General features: G+C 34.7%; 1 protein-coding gene across 1 annotated transcript in view; it reads right to left on the reverse strand.

Annotated features, from left to right (window-relative positions):
* FAP (fibroblast activation protein alpha) overlaps window positions 1-17,777 on the reverse strand; it is a 69,622-nt gene that overhangs the window by 42,700 nt on the left and 9,145 nt on the right. The window contains 8 exon segments of the mRNA XM_061200721.1: window positions 106-209; window positions 2,232-2,386; window positions 3,284-3,404; window positions 4,110-4,182; window positions 7,516-7,568; window positions 9,139-9,213; window positions 10,140-10,234; window positions 11,198-11,296. Coding sequence (XP_061056704.1) covers window positions 106-209; window positions 2,232-2,386; window positions 3,284-3,404; window positions 4,110-4,182; window positions 7,516-7,568; window positions 9,139-9,213; window positions 10,140-10,234; window positions 11,198-11,296 — 775 coding nt within the window.

Genomic DNA, 17,777 nt, shown 5'->3' on the forward strand with positions numbered 1-17,777 from the left:
GCATATACATCATAAACTCATTAGAAAAGAAATGTAAACCTTGATGAAGAAATTTCAGTGTTAAAATTCAGTTTGAAAAGTGGGAAGCAACAGAGATTAATATACCTTGAGGCTATCATTGCTGGAACTGGCACTTCTCTGGGACCTACATGCTCCGGGTAAGTGGCATCAACAATAAAGATCCGAACAATGGGATTCTTAGCTCCAGCCTGTGAAGAAAATGGAGATATATGAGCTCATAAAATTCTAATTATCACCAACATTTTAAAGACAGTTTAGGAATTTAGGTATATTTTTATAAGCTAACAATGTTAGGTATATTATTGTTGAAAACATTCTAATTATAACATGACCACGAATTTCACTGCAGTGCAATTACAAATATTGTGCAACCAGAGTGAAAACACATATTCTAAGTGATTAATGAGGGAGCTTTGATTCATAGGGAAAAATATTTGGGCTATAAAAACGCAGTTCCATAAGTGATATTCTCTTTTCTGACTTTTAAGACAGATATTTCCCATTATTATTGTTATTAGGATAATTATAATAATATTTCTTCATGTGCCAAGGGGAGTGTTGAGGGGGATTGATTTTGGGAAGGGAGGGTAAAGAATAGATAATGAAAGATACCTTTTGCTTTTACCCTGTAATTTGGTCTAGGACAATCACCAGACAGTCTACTAGCTGGTTAACATTATTACTGCTATCAATACTCCCAAATTGGGAAAATTCCACCTCAAAATAAAGTGTCATGGGATTTACGCTGTTCTTGCTTTGTGCTTTACGTGCTAGTATATGCCCTAGATTTACATGACAGTATAGTTCATGCCCAGACATCTTCTTAGAGTTCTGTTATTTTACCACAGAAAAAGAGAATCTTGTAATTGTCAAACAATTGAAATCCACAAAATTTAGATATATAGCCATAAATGGCTCCATGCTGTTTGGCTTTATCTAAGAAATTGTCCAGGCTCTCCTCACACCTTCCTGTTTCACTCTGAGGTTTAGGTGGGGCTTTCTGCTTCTTTCAAGTTGTCTCACTTCTCAGTTCAATGTCAGATGTTTCAGCAACTTCAGCCTTCAAAGAAACATGAGAATTTGGGTCCTGACTTCTCTGTCAGTGTGAGTTACTACTCAGTTCTGGATTTCTTCATCTCTTCCTGCACCCTACAACCTTCTAAAGATCCAAGTTCTTTTACATCTTCTGGGTTCCAAGTATCATACCTCTCACTTCCAAACATCTCAGCTTTCAGACTTTATATACAACCCCTGAGGGGTCTCTTACCTAAGCACTCATCTCCTACCCATTGCCTTTTCTCAAAAGACTTTTAACATAAATTTTAGACTATCTGGAATTTCTATTTCTCTCGCTATGGCCACTTTGACTTGCTTTGGAATCCACTTGTGTGTATGCATATCCATCCCGTCTTTGTCACATATAGGGACCCATTGGCTCCATCTATGACAGTGTTCTCCTTGGCAAGGGAAAACAATAGTGACTTAAGAACAAAGAGCTAAATTCTAAAATCACTTCCACTCCTTGTGCAAGAGGAGAATTTATGATTTGATGCCCTTTCAGATTTCCTGTCTAAATTAAATTAGGATACGACGTTTCTCCACCGTGACCTGGCCATTCTTCTTTTGCATACAGGTTGACTCTCTCGAGACATGGGACTGCATGTGAAGTATGTAAGCTAAGGATTCTAGAATGTTTATATGAGAAACTTAGGGCTTATACCATGTCTAATTCCCTCAAAGAAGAACCTAGGCTCATAAACTTAACCTACCATGTATGTCCAGAAAAGACCATAACTCAGGCTTACTTCGACCCGACAGGAACACCACATTCAACATTTTAATTTCTCATTCTACTTTGAATTTACATGAGAATTCAAGAGGGAATTGCAAAACAGAACTTTACCCGAATTTGGAGCATGAAATATGAAAAAAATTAAAATTAAGTTAAGCTTGTTTTTCCTCCATGATCTAGACCATATGTTTTTCAAAGACTCTGCAATGGATTTTGCAAAGACTACTTCATCCAGCCCAACCAGATGTCCAAAGCAACAGATGTCCACATAAATAATAGAGCACAGTACAATGTTTGCCTTACAATGCACAAGGATAAGAAGCTCTCCAAACTTGTTGATCCCACCTCTATTCATGGTATCGGTTGCTCATTTTGACACCAGGGAAATGGAAGCATCTGCTAAAAGTATTCCACATACCTTTGGGTATGGAATATTTATTGTTCTAGGATATTGTTCATCGCCATAATAGGAATAGGCAATAACTGGTATCTCCGTATCATTAAATTCTGCATATGCCAAAAATTTTCCATTAGGAGACCACCAGAGAGCATATTTTGTAGCAAGCATTTCCTCTGAAAAATAAATACTACCATATTAATTACTATGACAGTGTACTGTTAAAATCATCATAAATACTTCAAAATACATTGTATATAGCCATTTATTAACTGAAATAATTTATTTAATGTGGATGTGACATATGCCATGCTTTGGTTATCAAAAGATAAATGATCTAGGTTTAGAGGAATAGTTTAACTTAATACCCCATATCAAACATCAATTAGTCTTCTGGGGAATTGACATTAATCAGAAATGTAATTTTTAAAATAAATAGTAAACATCTCAACAATAATTAATTTTCCCTTTTGGGGCCACTTCTGATTTTTACAGTCACCTAAAGTAGCCAAAACAAGGAGAACTGTACTTATACTAGAGTGACATAAATTTGAAAGTTGACTTTCTCTCCTGGGAATATTTTTAAAAAAACAGTTAATTCAGTTATATACATTTTTAATAAAGGCAAGGACTAGAAGACCTTTTAAAGTCCAGTTAATTCCTAGATACTACATGACCCAGAAAGAGGACAAAATTCATGAGCTCATCAAGAACCAAGAATATTTTCCTGCAAAATAGTACAGACAGTTGTTTAGTTTTGGAAAAAAGGTTTATTTTGCAAGAAAAAAACAAACCCGAGAAAATGTACTAACACAGCATCTAAGGACCATATACTTCTTGGAATATAAATTATTACTACTACTTTATAATGCTCACGAAAATAAATTCTACAAGTCAGATAACAAGATTTTGTTCTTTCAGAATTTGCACGTCCTGTTCATAACCTGATAACAGCTTTCAGAAATGCCACCATTCATCTCAGTAACATACCACTCATCTAAACGTTACTAAACGTGTGCGATTATTTTCAATTAAAAGCCTAACGGCAGCAGTAAAAAAAGAATACAGCGTACCTTCATAAACCCAGTCTGGGATTCCATTAAATATTTTATTTTCTTTTCCATTATATGTTATTTGAAAAGGTGGGTCTTCTGGTCTTTGTTTCAGATAGATATTGTTTTGATAGACATATGCCTAGAAGTGGTGGTAAGTTAGTTAACAAGGAGAAATTTCATAAGAAATACAATAAAGCCTGCGTATTTGTGTTAATTATTCACCTAATACTTTTAAAAAGAGTAATAATCCAGATGCAAAAAGCCTCACAACTAAGATATCATTTTAATAGGTCAAGAAACCCCAACCAACTTACATTAACATTATGATTTTTAACATAACATAAAAATTATGATTTTAAAGTCTATATATTAAATAGAGAATAAAGTCTACTATTATATTCGTTGCCTTTATTACCTAAATAAATAATTGTGTATATTGACAGAAAGTCAAATAAATCTCTGAATATTAATAGCTAGCCAGATCTAATCTTTATTTAGAGTCCTTAAATAAGAGCTTGGACAAAATTTCATGTTGTCTGAAGCTAGTCTGGGAAACTTGTGAAAACCATATTTTTCCTGAGCTTTCTGGCACAACGCATTCTGGCTGAGTATAAGGATAAAGTTTTTGACTGCGATATTTAAAGAAGTCTATCCATGAGCTTGAGATTTTACGGAATTCTCAGATGGGTTTCAATTTATCAAAACTCTTCCCGTTTTTAACCACTTAAAATAGTCATAAATGTATTTTTTTTTTCTTTCAGGCACGGAAATTTAACAAAGGCCAAAATCAAATGGCTCCTCTTTTATTTGAATGATTAAACACTTCTATAATTTAAACATTTACTAATTTACTCCCAACAGGCGACCAGCATAAATACTGAATTGGACGAGGAAGCTCATTTCTTCTTATAAACTCTCTAGAAGAAAAGAAAGAAAATAAATAAATAAACTTTGCTGTTCAATGCAAATAACAGGTATAAAAAGAAAAAATAAACAAACAATAAACATAAAGTATCATCGTTTCTGCTTCTTCAAACCTAATGGAAAAAATGTGACAACATGGGACAGAGGACATGGGGTAGTAGTTGGAATTCTTCACTAGTTAATTACAGGTCGTTTAACTTCTGACCTTTTATGTTGAGGTGAGTGGATTAAAGGGTTATAGACTGAGAAAGTGGGAATACCTCCAGAAATTACCTAATGGAACCCCCCTCATCTTATAGAAAATAAACTTGAGGTTAGAGAAATGATATGACTTTTTAAACATCATATTGCTAGCTCTTGGAAGACCCCTCATTAAACTCAAGCCTTTTAACCCTCAGGACTGTAAAATGTGTACACACCAGGCTGAGATGGTTGCTGAAGTGCCTTCCAGCTCTGAAATTCTATAATTGTGCTGAAGTTTAATATGTACTCTTCCACATTTTCATTCACAACCGCCATCTCTGTGAATGCATATGCATTTCAAATTTTTGAAAATAAGATGCCATTTGACAATCTCCCCAGGGATCTGACTTGAAATCAGAAAAGGAAAGGAACATCTGATCTCAAGCTAAACTGAAAAAACAGACCATATACTGGGCAGTATGCCTTAAGCTTGAAAGTCCTCCACTCCACCCATGGGGAAATTTCAAATATATTATTGACCAAAAATCTCACTTTGATGCTTAGAGTCGCCCTGCAAATACTCAATTGACTGACTTGCACTGTGGAGTTTCTACAGTTCTTCAGCAAGAATGTGTTCAGATTTTTATAAGTGTTAAAGAGTTGTAGGATGCCGTGCTTAAGTTTTGACTATTATTTTCTTGAAGACTGTATGAATAGTTTCATCAAGAATGCTTTTGTGGAGATGCAAAACAAGACCTGCCTCCAAAGTATAATGTGAAGAGCCTGAAGGAAGACTCCTTGTCTGCCCCCTCCAAAAAAAATCTCTCCAACCTGGACCTAACATATGCTTGATATTTCTACTTTTCCCATTCTTCTAAATTTTGGACACCTGTGAAGACTTGCAAAGCACGTTACCTTGATTTAACTTATTAGGTCATGAAGTACGAGGCCTAGCGACCAATGAGGGAAATGGCACTAGACAGATCAGCTTTGATTGCAGAAAGAGTGATGGCCCCGGAGGAAGGAGACTATTGGTGCTGCAGTGGGAATCCTGATTGCTGGAGGGCAGTTTATGAGCACCAGGCCCCTGGGAAGTCTGGAACAGATCAACATATGAGGGCACAGGCAAAGAATGTCCCAGAAGAGAAGACATTCATCCCTGGTTTACAATTCTCTCTCAAACCAGTGTCCACATTACCTTTGACATTGTAACACTGCCTTAGGTTTCCATATACCAAGGAATCATCTATGCAAGCATGCAGACAGCACCAAGCTGAAAATCTCAGTGCACAGTTTCTTCATGGCAGGCAGGTCACCACAGCTGCCATTGTCTGTGTTTTACAGTATGAGAGAAAGTGGAGGAGTGTGCTTTACAAAGGCTGTCATCTCCTCAGTAATCCTTCCCTTGCTTGAAATCAGAATTATCTTCATTTTCTCTATGGTAGATTTTTTATAAACATTTTGGAGGCACATAGAAGACTTGGAATGAGTGATATTCAGTCTTGCCTTGAATCTCAACAAATTTGTCATTCTTCACTCCTTAAATTATGGTATATTTACCTGACAAAAAACCAATCTGGCAAATTAGATAGTTGTGCAAGAAAAAAACAAACAAAATAGTGGTTTGATTAAATTCACTGCACAAAAGCTAAATATTTAAAATGATTCTAGGCCATAAAGCTTATACAAACCATGATTGAAATATTAGTATTGTCATCTTCTTTTGGAGTGCTGTTTAATTTGGTGAACCTCAACATAGGTAGGATGTGGAGAATTTCAAAATGATTAAAAGAAAAACAAAGAAATGATTAAAGCCTTAAGAAATTCTACTGAAAGAGTAAGGTTTCCACTTCACTAGTCTAAAGGTTTCTTGAGAATAGGGTTGGTACCTTAAGCTCATTTGTGTCTCCCCACATATGCTTTTCACATAGTAGGTGCTCAATAAACACTTCTTGAATTTGGTAACAATGTGGATACAGAGAAAAAGACTCAGAGTGCATTAGATGGATTTAGAGTCTACGTTACATAGCAGTTCCTATTTCTTAATTTGACAGTTTCAGAAGATCAGAGTTATTCTTTTCTGAACATTTAAAAGAAGTAGAAAGATAAAGTTTTTTAAAATTTTTGTGTTCTTACTAGACAAAAGGGGAAATAGACCATAAGATTTTTCAGTACCTCTTCAAGCCATACAATTATTTTCACTTTTATATAACAGCAAATAGGATATCACATTAAGATGAGTAATTTAACCAATTCATTGCCCATACTTAGTCAGAAAGATTTTTCTAAAGTGCAAATCTGATCATGTCATTTCCCATTTAAAACCGTTCAGTGATTCCCTATTGTCATCAGAATGAGATCTAAACTCTTCTTAATGGTTTCCTCATTATTATTTGGCCCATGATTTCTGGCCTTAACTCCTTCCCAAACTTACACCACCTCCTACTAGTAAGCATGCCCTCCTCCAATTTCAACTCAAATGACCTACTTTGAGTTTCCCGAACACTTCGTGCTTTCGTTTCCCTTTGGGCCTTTACATGTTGTTCTTTCTGCCAGGAATTCTCTCCCTCAGCCCTTTGCCTACCTACTCATTCATTTAATTTTTTTTCTTTTAAGCTGTAAATATTTCAAATAATTAAACATAAAGATAAAGAAAATAATATAATAGATGACAATTTAGCATCTAAATTTAAAAGATATTAACATTTTACATTTTAAAAAACAATTCGTTTAAAATTAATTAAATTTAAATTAAATGCTGCATCTCCCTCCCTTCTGCTTCCTTCCAATGAAGGAGCCCCCTCTCCCCAACATTGTGTATCATTCCCTTACATTTTTGGTACTTTTATAAATATGTGTACTTTTATAAATTATATATTTATAATTTGGTGTTCAAAAGTAGGAAAAGTAAAACTATAGAGTGTATAAAAATGTAAGATATTAGTCAAATAAAAAGAGGTGAATATTCCAAAGGAGTATTTCTTTGAATTTCTTAAGTTGTATAGGTATACATATATTGTAAAGAAGTAAGAAATTAAGACCAGAAACAAGAGAACGCAGTCTTAATCTCAAATCAGAGTCTGGAGTGAAAAAGTCTCTATATGAGACTTAAGTAGTGTTAATAAAAAGACATGAAGTTTTACCCATTTGTAAGGTGGTAGATGTGATACGTTGCTGTGTAAGAGTATCTCCAAAGCTGTCAGGAAGAAGAGGCAAAGACAAATCATGATTCTTAAAAAGCTCAGGTCAATAATGTATAATCATAGGTCACTCAATTCAAGGTTCAGAATTATAAAAGGACTATTTTCACAAGGCACTAGGAAAGACATGTTTCAATTCTAAATGAGTCTCATTTAAAGAGTTTTACTGTGGACTTTTGTGCTGTTCGTCCAAATTCCAGAACTAATCTCAGCAGTGATTCAACCCTCACTCCATAAAAAGCATATCCAAAGACATTTCTTAACATAAAAAGCTTTTCTCTGACACACTCTACCCTAAAAAAATGTTCCCTTTATGCTTTACCTTGATTGAAGTAAAACCACTATAATTTCCAAGTCCCGTAAAGATTACCCTGCACCTGGGTAATTATTATGATAATAACCCTTTAAAATTGGGTGAAGAGAAGTTATTCGACATATAGTTTTGTTGCAAAATGCTTGCTTTTCTTTGAGCATAGTTTTTTAAAATAGTAGAGACTGAAAAAATAAATAAGAGATATATAGCGTATAATTCCTCCAGAAAAAAACTGCTCGTTTCTCATTAAGTTTATTTGTGCTGTGGTTAGTGAATAAAGCAAGTATTACTCTGGATTTTGTTTCCTAAAGGGCTTTCAAACTTTTGGCAAAGAAGCTCCAGTGGATTGAAACATATCTTTCTGAAGATTGCAGGTGACCAAGACCTGGTCCGTTGGAAAATAATCAGCTGTCTGAACAACGGGGGAGGGGCAAGCTTGACTTTTCATTCTGTGTATTAAGGGAGTTTTGCATCTCAAGTAGAATATGAAAAATGGCAGTTAAAACAAAAGGTTCTTGATCTAAGAGTAACTATTAGAAGTTGAATTTGATAGTAAATTCTTCTTCCCTTTTACCAGCATAAGTAGAAAAAATAAGGTGATTATCTTCCATCCACAACTTCATTCAGGAGGGGGAAATTAAGTAAGGCTAAATAGTCCAGCTATGTGGGATTCTCCTACAGTAGGCTTTCGAAGACACAGATTTAAACCCCTGGTCTACCAGGGTTAATTTATATATATATATATATATATATATATATATATATATATATATATATATACTGACTGTGGAGAAAAGGGAACCCTCTTGCACTGTTGGTGGGAATGTAAATTGATACAGCCACTATGGAGAACAGTATGGGGTTTCCTTAAAAAGCAAGTGAATTAAATAAGGTATATCTTGATTTTTCCATTTTCAATAATAAAAAATATCAACAAGGTTAAAATATGTGAGAATTGACTAATGATTTACGATACCAAATAACTTTTTTCTGATGAATAACAGTGCCCCCAAAATAAGTTTTTCCCTTAAGATGAAAGTAGTTTCTACTACTTGATGATAACCAGACAAGAATGCCAAATTCTGAATTATTTGTATATGTTTCTGTTATGCTTTGGGGGCTCAGCTAGAATTGCATCAATTTCTTGAATATTTAGAGATAAAGATAGACTTTTGCTTCCTCTTACTTTTATAAACCAATCTGCGGGCTAGTAGGAGATACCATCAGATAAACCCAAATTAAATAGTCAATACCTTTGAATAATCACTTTCTAGATATGCAAATTGTCGATCAGGTGATAAACCATAATTTGAAGCATTCACACTTTTCTGAAATTATGAAGAAGTTGATTAGAATACAGAAAAAATAACAGAGCCATATAAATTTGTAGTTCTAAAAGAATATTGTATCATCGATATACTCCCACATATACATTCAAAGCAATGTTTTAAAAGTTTAAGTAGTACCTACTGTATTCCTCATATAATGAAAAGAAATTTACTGCACATTAGGGGATGAGGATGTGATAAATAGGATATACTTTGTGATTTCAAGAAGCTTATAATAGTAAACTTCTAAATAAATAACATTACAATTCAGAAAATTTTATAAAAGAGATATAGCATTGCAAAAGCGTTAAACAGCAAGTGACTGAATGCAAATGATAAGATGGTTTGTTGCACAGAGAAGGAGAAATATCAGCTGAGCTTGACTCTAAACGATTACCAGGCTCTTGAAGGTAGAGAAAGTAGGAGGTCTGAGAGTCCAGGAGGACAGAAGAACATGTGCCTATGTATCATAGGACCAGTCACTGAGCCTTTATTAGGTACTGTCCTAAACACTTTCAAATGTTACTTCATTTAATTCTTATACTAACCCAAAGAGGTATTATTATTCCTACTTTACAGAGGAAGGACCTGAGGCATGGTGAGGATGGAATAATGTGGAATCTTACCCAAGGCTCCATAACTAGTAAATGACAGAGCCAGGATTTGAACCTCAGTTTGCCTGACTATAAGAACTGAGTTTGTACATTTTATCTCATAGGATACCTGTTCCACAGAGGAAGAAAAATGCTAGGTGATTTGAGCAGGCAAGGACAGTAATCTAGTGTGACTAGAAAAGAGAATGGGAGGATAACCGTGGTGGGGGATGGAGCTGAGAAGGCAGGTTGGGTCCAGATCAGGTGCTGAGTGTTCGAACTCTGTTCTTTGGGCAGAGGTTTCTGAGGAGGAAGATGATGGAGGATACATACCATGGTGGCATTACTCAAAATAGTGTATGATTCTCCTGTTTCAATATTATAAAATACTATATTATTATCTGTAGATTGACGAAGATATTCTTGTCCTTGAAACAAGAAGGAAAACAAAACTTGAAATGATCTCCCTTAACAGGAAATACATTTATAACAAAGAGAAACCTCTGTTATTTCACATACTGACTTTCTTTTTCCTCTCTGTCTGGTACATATTGCCTTGTCAAATTTAAAATATGATAGTAAGTTGATGGTGGAAGGGAGGAAAGGGTTGTTTTTCTACATTACACAAAAATGCCATATTTGCTAGTAGGAGCCTTATTCTAACCAGTTCAGGGTGCTTAGGAGTAAATCTGGATTTTCTCTGTGTTACAAAGAGAATAAACCTGTTTGAAATTGTATGTTTCTTCTGCAATAAAAAAATATATATTCCATTTAGGCTGTGTTTGACTTAGTTTAAAACCTATTTTATATGTTTATTATTTTCTAAAGAGAAAATGAAAATATTCCATTTTGTTTAGTGGCACTTTAGATATAAATTATATATAATATAAACAATTTAGTTGCTCTTACCACTTGTTTGATTAGACTCATTTGACAACATACTATTTTGAAAAACTATATGTAAATATCAATTTTATGAACCTTAAAGGATTTGTCTTCAAGTTAGGATTTGTTCATTTCTCAGATTATCTAGATTAACAATGGAATTTTTCTTTTGGTAAAATTCTCATGACCTCTTCTAAATAGGTGCTTATTTCCCATTCTGAAAAGCTATATCATATGATCAGCTTATTCTAACAATGCATTCTCAGATTTTACTGTTCTGCTAAAGCTACTACTGTTTTGGCATCATTACTATTGGGCAAACCCTGTCTAAATAGTTCTGTGAAAAAATGTTTTGTTGGCCACTTGACTTATCTAAATAATTGCTGATTTTATCCATTTCAACTAAGATGGCTTATGTTACCATAGAGAATTGTTGGCAATAAAAATAAAAACCAAAAATCAGACATTTAAAAAAACCCCGAAAGGTAAAGAAATAATTCACTTACCTGAAATCCAGTTTGGAAAAAATGTTTTATAAGAAAATGTCCCATTTAAAATATCCTTCAGTGTGAGTGCTCTTGTTGTACTTCCTTCAGATTTATGAACTTTGGGGGAGGAGGAAACATATTATTACTTAAAAGAAGATGAATAACTCAAACGTCTCTCATCTGTTATTCCTCATATAATGAAAAGATCTGCCATTGCTAAATCCTTGTTTAACTCCTGTCTTAATAGCTCTGAGTATTATTTCCTTTTTGATAGACAAGCTAATGAGGCTTAGAGAAGTAGTTTGGTTGCCTGGAAAGGAACACTGGTGGGAAAATCTCGAGGAGTGTGAAGGGGACCATGCTCAGCAGCAGGGACATTATTCTTCAGACAGTGAAGAATTTTCAGAGGTTTTTAAGAAGGAAGATGAGATGAGGTTCCAATAACTCTAGGTCTTGCAAAGCTGGGATTGCAGACCGTGCAGGTTTGACTAAAAACTTAGCCTTTTAAGCAGTTCATTGTAGTTCCTCACATATGCTAGGTTTGGATTTCTACTGATTTATCAGTGATATATTTTAGCATCCCAATTGGTCAGATGACATCATCCAGAATCCTTACCTTCAGACATCTCAAGAGAGGCATTAATGAAGGTAGATAATTTCTTATCCTGGCTAGGGGTTTTTATAAAGAGAAAATGGACCAGAAGAAAAGAAAACCACATCATCTATACAAATGATCTTGGAAATTCCAAGAGTAGAGGTTTTCCATATAAAAACTAACCTAAAGTAGCTCACAAACCACAAGCAAATTTCACCTGTATTTGAACCCTCCAAAACAATTTTATGTTTCAAACGTGATTTCCATTATCAGAACAAATTCATTATAGAGCCCTGAAACAGTCAGATATACCAGAAACTGTGGCAACCAACTTCCAATCCTTCTTCAATCCATATTCCTGTTCTCCATCCCTCCCACCTTACCCCTTCTCCAGGCCATCACTTACAGAACCAAAACTTAGAAAAGTGTCCTATACCTTGAATAGCATATATGAATCTGGTATTTGTTCATGTAAAAATAAAACTGTCAAAGATGAGCTTAAATTTATACCTTCCTGCTAAACACTTCCACAGCTTTCTATGACTCTTAAGATAAAGACCAAAAATGTTAGTCTGGACTATAGGCCCTAGCTGGTCTGGAATGGTCTACCTCTCCAGCCCCTTCTTGCCCCACTCTCACTACTTTGTAGACTCCAAACATGCTGGGCTTTCAGTTTCTCAAACACTAATTTCTTTCTCCAGGGCTACTGAACCTCTTCTCACCCTCTCCTTTCTCCTTATAACTTCTCTTCAGCCTTTAGTGCTTAATATAAGTGCCACTTTCTCTGGGAAGCCCTTCCTGATCCCCTGGTTTAGGTCTGGTTCCCTTGTTATACATTACCATAGGCCAGGTTCCCTTTTTTAAGAACATTTGTCTTGGTTTGTAACCTTGTATGTATTTGAGTGATTATTTTATTCATATTTCTTCACCTCCCACTGTATTCTCAAAACCGTCCATAAGGCCAGAGACCATGTCTAAGTTTTGCTCACCACCACATCCCTAGTGTCTAGCACATAATAGGCATTTAATAAATACTTGTTGAATGAATGAATACATGAAATGAAGGATTGATGGGTGGATGGATGAGATTTGTGCCCTCTTCTTTACAGAATGGTTCTACTACTAATTTCCTATATGACTTTATAAGTTAATCTCTGGCATCACAGCTTGCTCATCTATAATATAAAGGACTGGACTAGAAAATGCTGATAATACCTTCCAATTTTACTACATTAGGTTTTGAAATTTGAGACACAACATGCTCTATTAACCTTATAGTCACATAAATGTACTGCCATGTGATAAGGTCGAATTGACCAACTGGATAATAGCATCTTCTGCAGTTTTAACTGATTCACACTGATGTATGTATGCTCCATACTTTTGATTAGGACCATGAGTTATTTTCTTAATTTACTAAAAATTATCCTGGTAGCTGTAAGAACATAAGTGGCTGATAAACCCCGATGTAACGAGGCACTAAATACTTAATAACATTAGATTATTCTAATAATCATCTTTGTACAGGTTCTTTGCATCCTAAGTAAGGTTGTACATGCCATACAATTATTCATAATGAAAGTGCTTCTATTTAATTAAATGGTCTTGTGCAAAATTCATACCACTGATTTTATAATTCCCATTCTATGAATAAAATACTACCATTTTACTGCAACAGCATTAGTATAATTGCTAAGCATTTTAATTCAATTTTATTTAACTTTCTTAAGAGCAAATTGCAATCTGTTTCTAATATAGTCAAGGGGAAATTCTAACACTATTTACAATGGAAATTATTTTCCTTTTGAGATATATTTAATTTGTATCCTCACAACCCTGAACATATAGATGAAAAAAATTTTAATTTACAGAATTCCTTTATTGTGAATACCAAGAAACTAGGTAACTGTTTTTCTTTAAACTTTTTTCAATATTAATTCAATAAATGAATATAATCTTGGTGATATCTTTTTTTGTCTACCATAAATAATGGTTTGATTATGGCTAATGACTTATATAACAGATTTTCCTATTTAAGTATCCTTGCATATAATTTTCCTTACTTGCAATTATGTTTAATTGAGAAATTCTTAGCTATAATTAATCTTCATTTTTATAGAAGGTTAAATTAAGTGAGCTAATTCGACTGAAACGTTTAGCTATATGCTTGGCAGTCAATAAATGTTAGCTTTTGTTATTGTCATAGCGTATCAGTAGTCTTCAAATAAATATTTTTGATCATTGTTTCTCAAACTAATTTGACCACTGGGATTTTTTTTTTTTTTAATATCTACTAAAATCACAGTATGGGTAACGCAGTTTCAGATTAAGCTATTAGTATATATAATTAAGGTTAACTTTTATTCTAATATAATGGAATTCATCAGTTATACTTAGAACATCTTGGTCATTCTAGGGCTCCATAAGTGAAATAGTCCAATTATGATCATAAATAGGGTTAGTACTAATATTCCACATATGGATAAATAAAATTTATAAAAAACAAGAGTTTCAAATTATTTTAAAAATTCCTACTCATTTTCCTCTTTTAACATTAATAATCATGCTGATCCTTATCAGATTTCCCAAAAAGATTTCAAGGGTTAGTTATTTACTCTTTTTCACCTCTAATTTAGATTATCCTCGAAAGTTACATGAGATTATATTTCATATTACTTCCCAGTTAGTCATTTATTTTAAATGGGTGCATAGTAGCTATAAATACCAATGATCTATATAGAGAACTTAACATATGTCATATTATAACTCAATATCTATAAAGCAATTTAAATATATATTAATTGTACTACTAATTACTGTAATGATAATAAGCCCCACCAGCGCCAATGAAGTGATAAAGGGATATACAGAACACATCCAGAGGAGCCAGCTGTGTTTATGCGGAAATAGGCTTGTGGCACAGATTTGGGGTAGGTGATTACTCCTAACCTCACATGGGCTCAGAAGGTGTGATTATCCTGGCGTCAGGCTGGGCTCAGAGTGATACCAAATCAAATGGGGAAAATTTAAATTAGGCATTCTTTTCTTCCTGCTGAAAATGACCACATGTTCATAAATGCAATAGAGTAATGTATCTGCTCTAAGACGATGCTTTAGGTCAAATATTAAGAGTTATAAGACATGTACTTAGAATTTCCAATCCAAGTTCTGGTTCTTTGTACCAGCCAGGACAGAGCTCGGCATACAGTGGAAGCATGATAAATATTTGTTGAATGAAAAAATAAATCAACTGGACAGATTTTATTTTAGTTTGTTTTCACTAATTCTCCCCCAGAGATACACCTGCCCTTACTCTTTATCCTCCTGCCCATGTTGTAAATTTCATGTATAATTCTACCTGGACAGGCCATCATTTAAATATGTATCAAAATTTTGTCCTTGGAGTTAGCTGGAGTGCTTGTTTGAAAAACAAGGTTCCTAGTCCTTATCTCAAATCTACTGATTCAGAATCTCTGGGGATAAGGCCCTGATTTTCAGTTTTTACCAAGCCCCACAGGTGATTCTTCTGCAAAGAATCCAAATTTAGTGATTTTACTGAATCTATTGTACTTGGTTCAGTGTTCTCCTGTGCCTGTCAGTGGAATTGCTCCTTGCTTATAAACCCCTGGTAGGTGGATGGGTCAGGCTTGCATAGCAATTCACGCTTCATGGACAGACTCCCCACAGCTAATGTTAATCATGGCTTTCAAGGAATGTTAATGGTCACCTGTAATGTTTATGTCCCTATTCAGTCCTCTTGCTCATTGTCTAGATGGACTCTTCTTTAGGTACATTCCCTCCACTGATCCTTGAGCAGTGGAGAAAGGGCAAAGGGACTGATTCTGCCCCAGATTAGATTTAAACAAGATAACAGGGAAAGCACTGGTAGGGGAAGGGGTCATTGTTTTCTAGTGTTTTGAATGTGTGTGTGTGTGTATGTATGCATGTGTGTGTGTGTTTCTGTGTAAATCAGTATAAAATGCATCTCTATGGCATCAACCACACTAAACAAGTTCTAGTCACCTGAAAAATATTCCACTAATAATTACTGAATGAATACGTGGATTTTCATGCCTTTTTCCAAATAATGTTTTAATGTTGAATTATAATCTTTTGATTATTTTGGAAGTTTAGTTTTGGCATCTATAATTTTTAAACTCTAAGTAGCTGAGCAGAAGTAGAAAAGAATTCTGAGAACATCTCTCTCTTCTATACGTAACTGACACTCACTGAACACTTAATTCTTGCTAGTGCCCCTATAGTCAATTTGGCCCATCTTTAGCACAGTTATTTATACACTGCAAAACACTCCAATTTACTATAGTTTAATTATTTGCGTTTTCAACTTTTTAAAGCACAGCAGGAAATTATTTCAATTATGAATCCAAGAAATGACAATTCACAGAAATGATTCCCAAGTAAATAATGATTCACTATTCTCCTAATTCTTTCTTAAAACTTTGTATTTATTCTTTATTAGGGTTCTATTTCTATTTCTGCCATTTAATTTTCTAGTCCTAAAAAATTGCAAATAAGTATCAGTAACAGAGACATCTGATGTCAGCTCTAATATTCATCATAAATTAAATGAGAAAATATGGTTTATTAAGTGCGCACAAGAACGGCTGGTAGGTCTTTTTGTTCTCACTTTCATACTTGTTTTGGAACTGATGCTTATGAGGCCACCCCAATGAACGTGACGTGGGCTCCCAGGCACACTGCACCTGTCTCTCCGCTGGCTCTGCAAAGATGCTGTCCTCAAATAGGCAATGTCTACAGCCATTGCATCAGTTTATGTTTGTTTTTGGAGTGAGCACCACAGGGGCAAATGTCAGAGATACTTGGTTGGGAAATAAACTATTTAAAACTAATATTATATTTGGGCAAAGACTGACAACTTTGAAAAAAATGGAACTGAGGTTGCTTTAGACCAGTAATAAGTGTTATAATTTACTAAGTTCTAATAAGTACCAAGCACTCTGCATGCATGGTCCCGTGAAACAGTCACAGCAACTCTCTAAGTACTATTATTAACACCATTTTACAGATTAGGAAATGGAAATTAGAGAGTTAAAGTAACTTGCCTAATACATAACAGAGCTGGGGTTTAAATCCAGCTCCATCTAATTTTAGAGACTGGGCACTTTACCACTACCTTTTGATTTAAAGTGAAAGCATACGTGTGATAAAACAAGACAAAACAAACACAAAAATAAGGTCAAGAACCAAGCAACACACAAGGGGGGTTGAATAATTATACCTCAAAATGAACGTTAAGAGAAAATGAGACAATTTGAGTTTTGTCAAAGCAAAGAGGTCGCTATAAGCTTTCAACGTCTCACTGAAGAATGTAGTAGCTCTCAGTTCTGAAAGAATTTCCCATGGTTCTCTCTACAGGTAACACTGATCAACATATGTTATTCAAAGGTATTGTCAGGTTTAAGTTCATTTTGTGTATTATGTTATTGTTGTGCTATGTTCATTAGGGCTATTTTTTTCGTGATCTCTGAAGCAGTAAAGGTCATAGGGTATGGTCAACATAATGCACAAGAATATGGTGGTAAATGCCAAATATTTTGGTGACCCTGAAGATGAAAATAAACCTCATCTGTATCTGAAGGCCCACTCAGTCTCCTTTGCCAGCTCATCTTCCTCTAATCTCTGCTTTAAATTGTGATGTGGCTTATATTAGTTTTACTTGGGACCTCAGAAAGAGTCACCTTCCTCTACCATTTAATTCTCCCAGGGTTTCTATCACATATTCTTAGCTGGCTCACACCCACCCCGACTGCCACCCCTCACCCCTCACTGGATTTCTTCTCTGAGATCCAGACGATATATTAAACTTCCTCTTTAACACCTCCACCTGCATATCTCACAGGAACTTCAAAATCAGTATGTCTAATAGGTAACTAATGAGAACCTACTGTATAGCACGGGGAATTCTACTCAGTGCTCTCTGGTGACCTAAATGGAAGGAAATCTAAAAAAGAGTGGATAGAT

This window comes from Eubalaena glacialis, chromosome 1 (genome assembly GCF_028564815.1).
Source record: "Eubalaena glacialis isolate mEubGla1 chromosome 1, mEubGla1.1.hap2.+ XY, whole genome shotgun sequence".
Lineage (NCBI taxonomy): Eukaryota > Metazoa > Chordata > Mammalia > Artiodactyla > Balaenidae > Eubalaena > Eubalaena glacialis.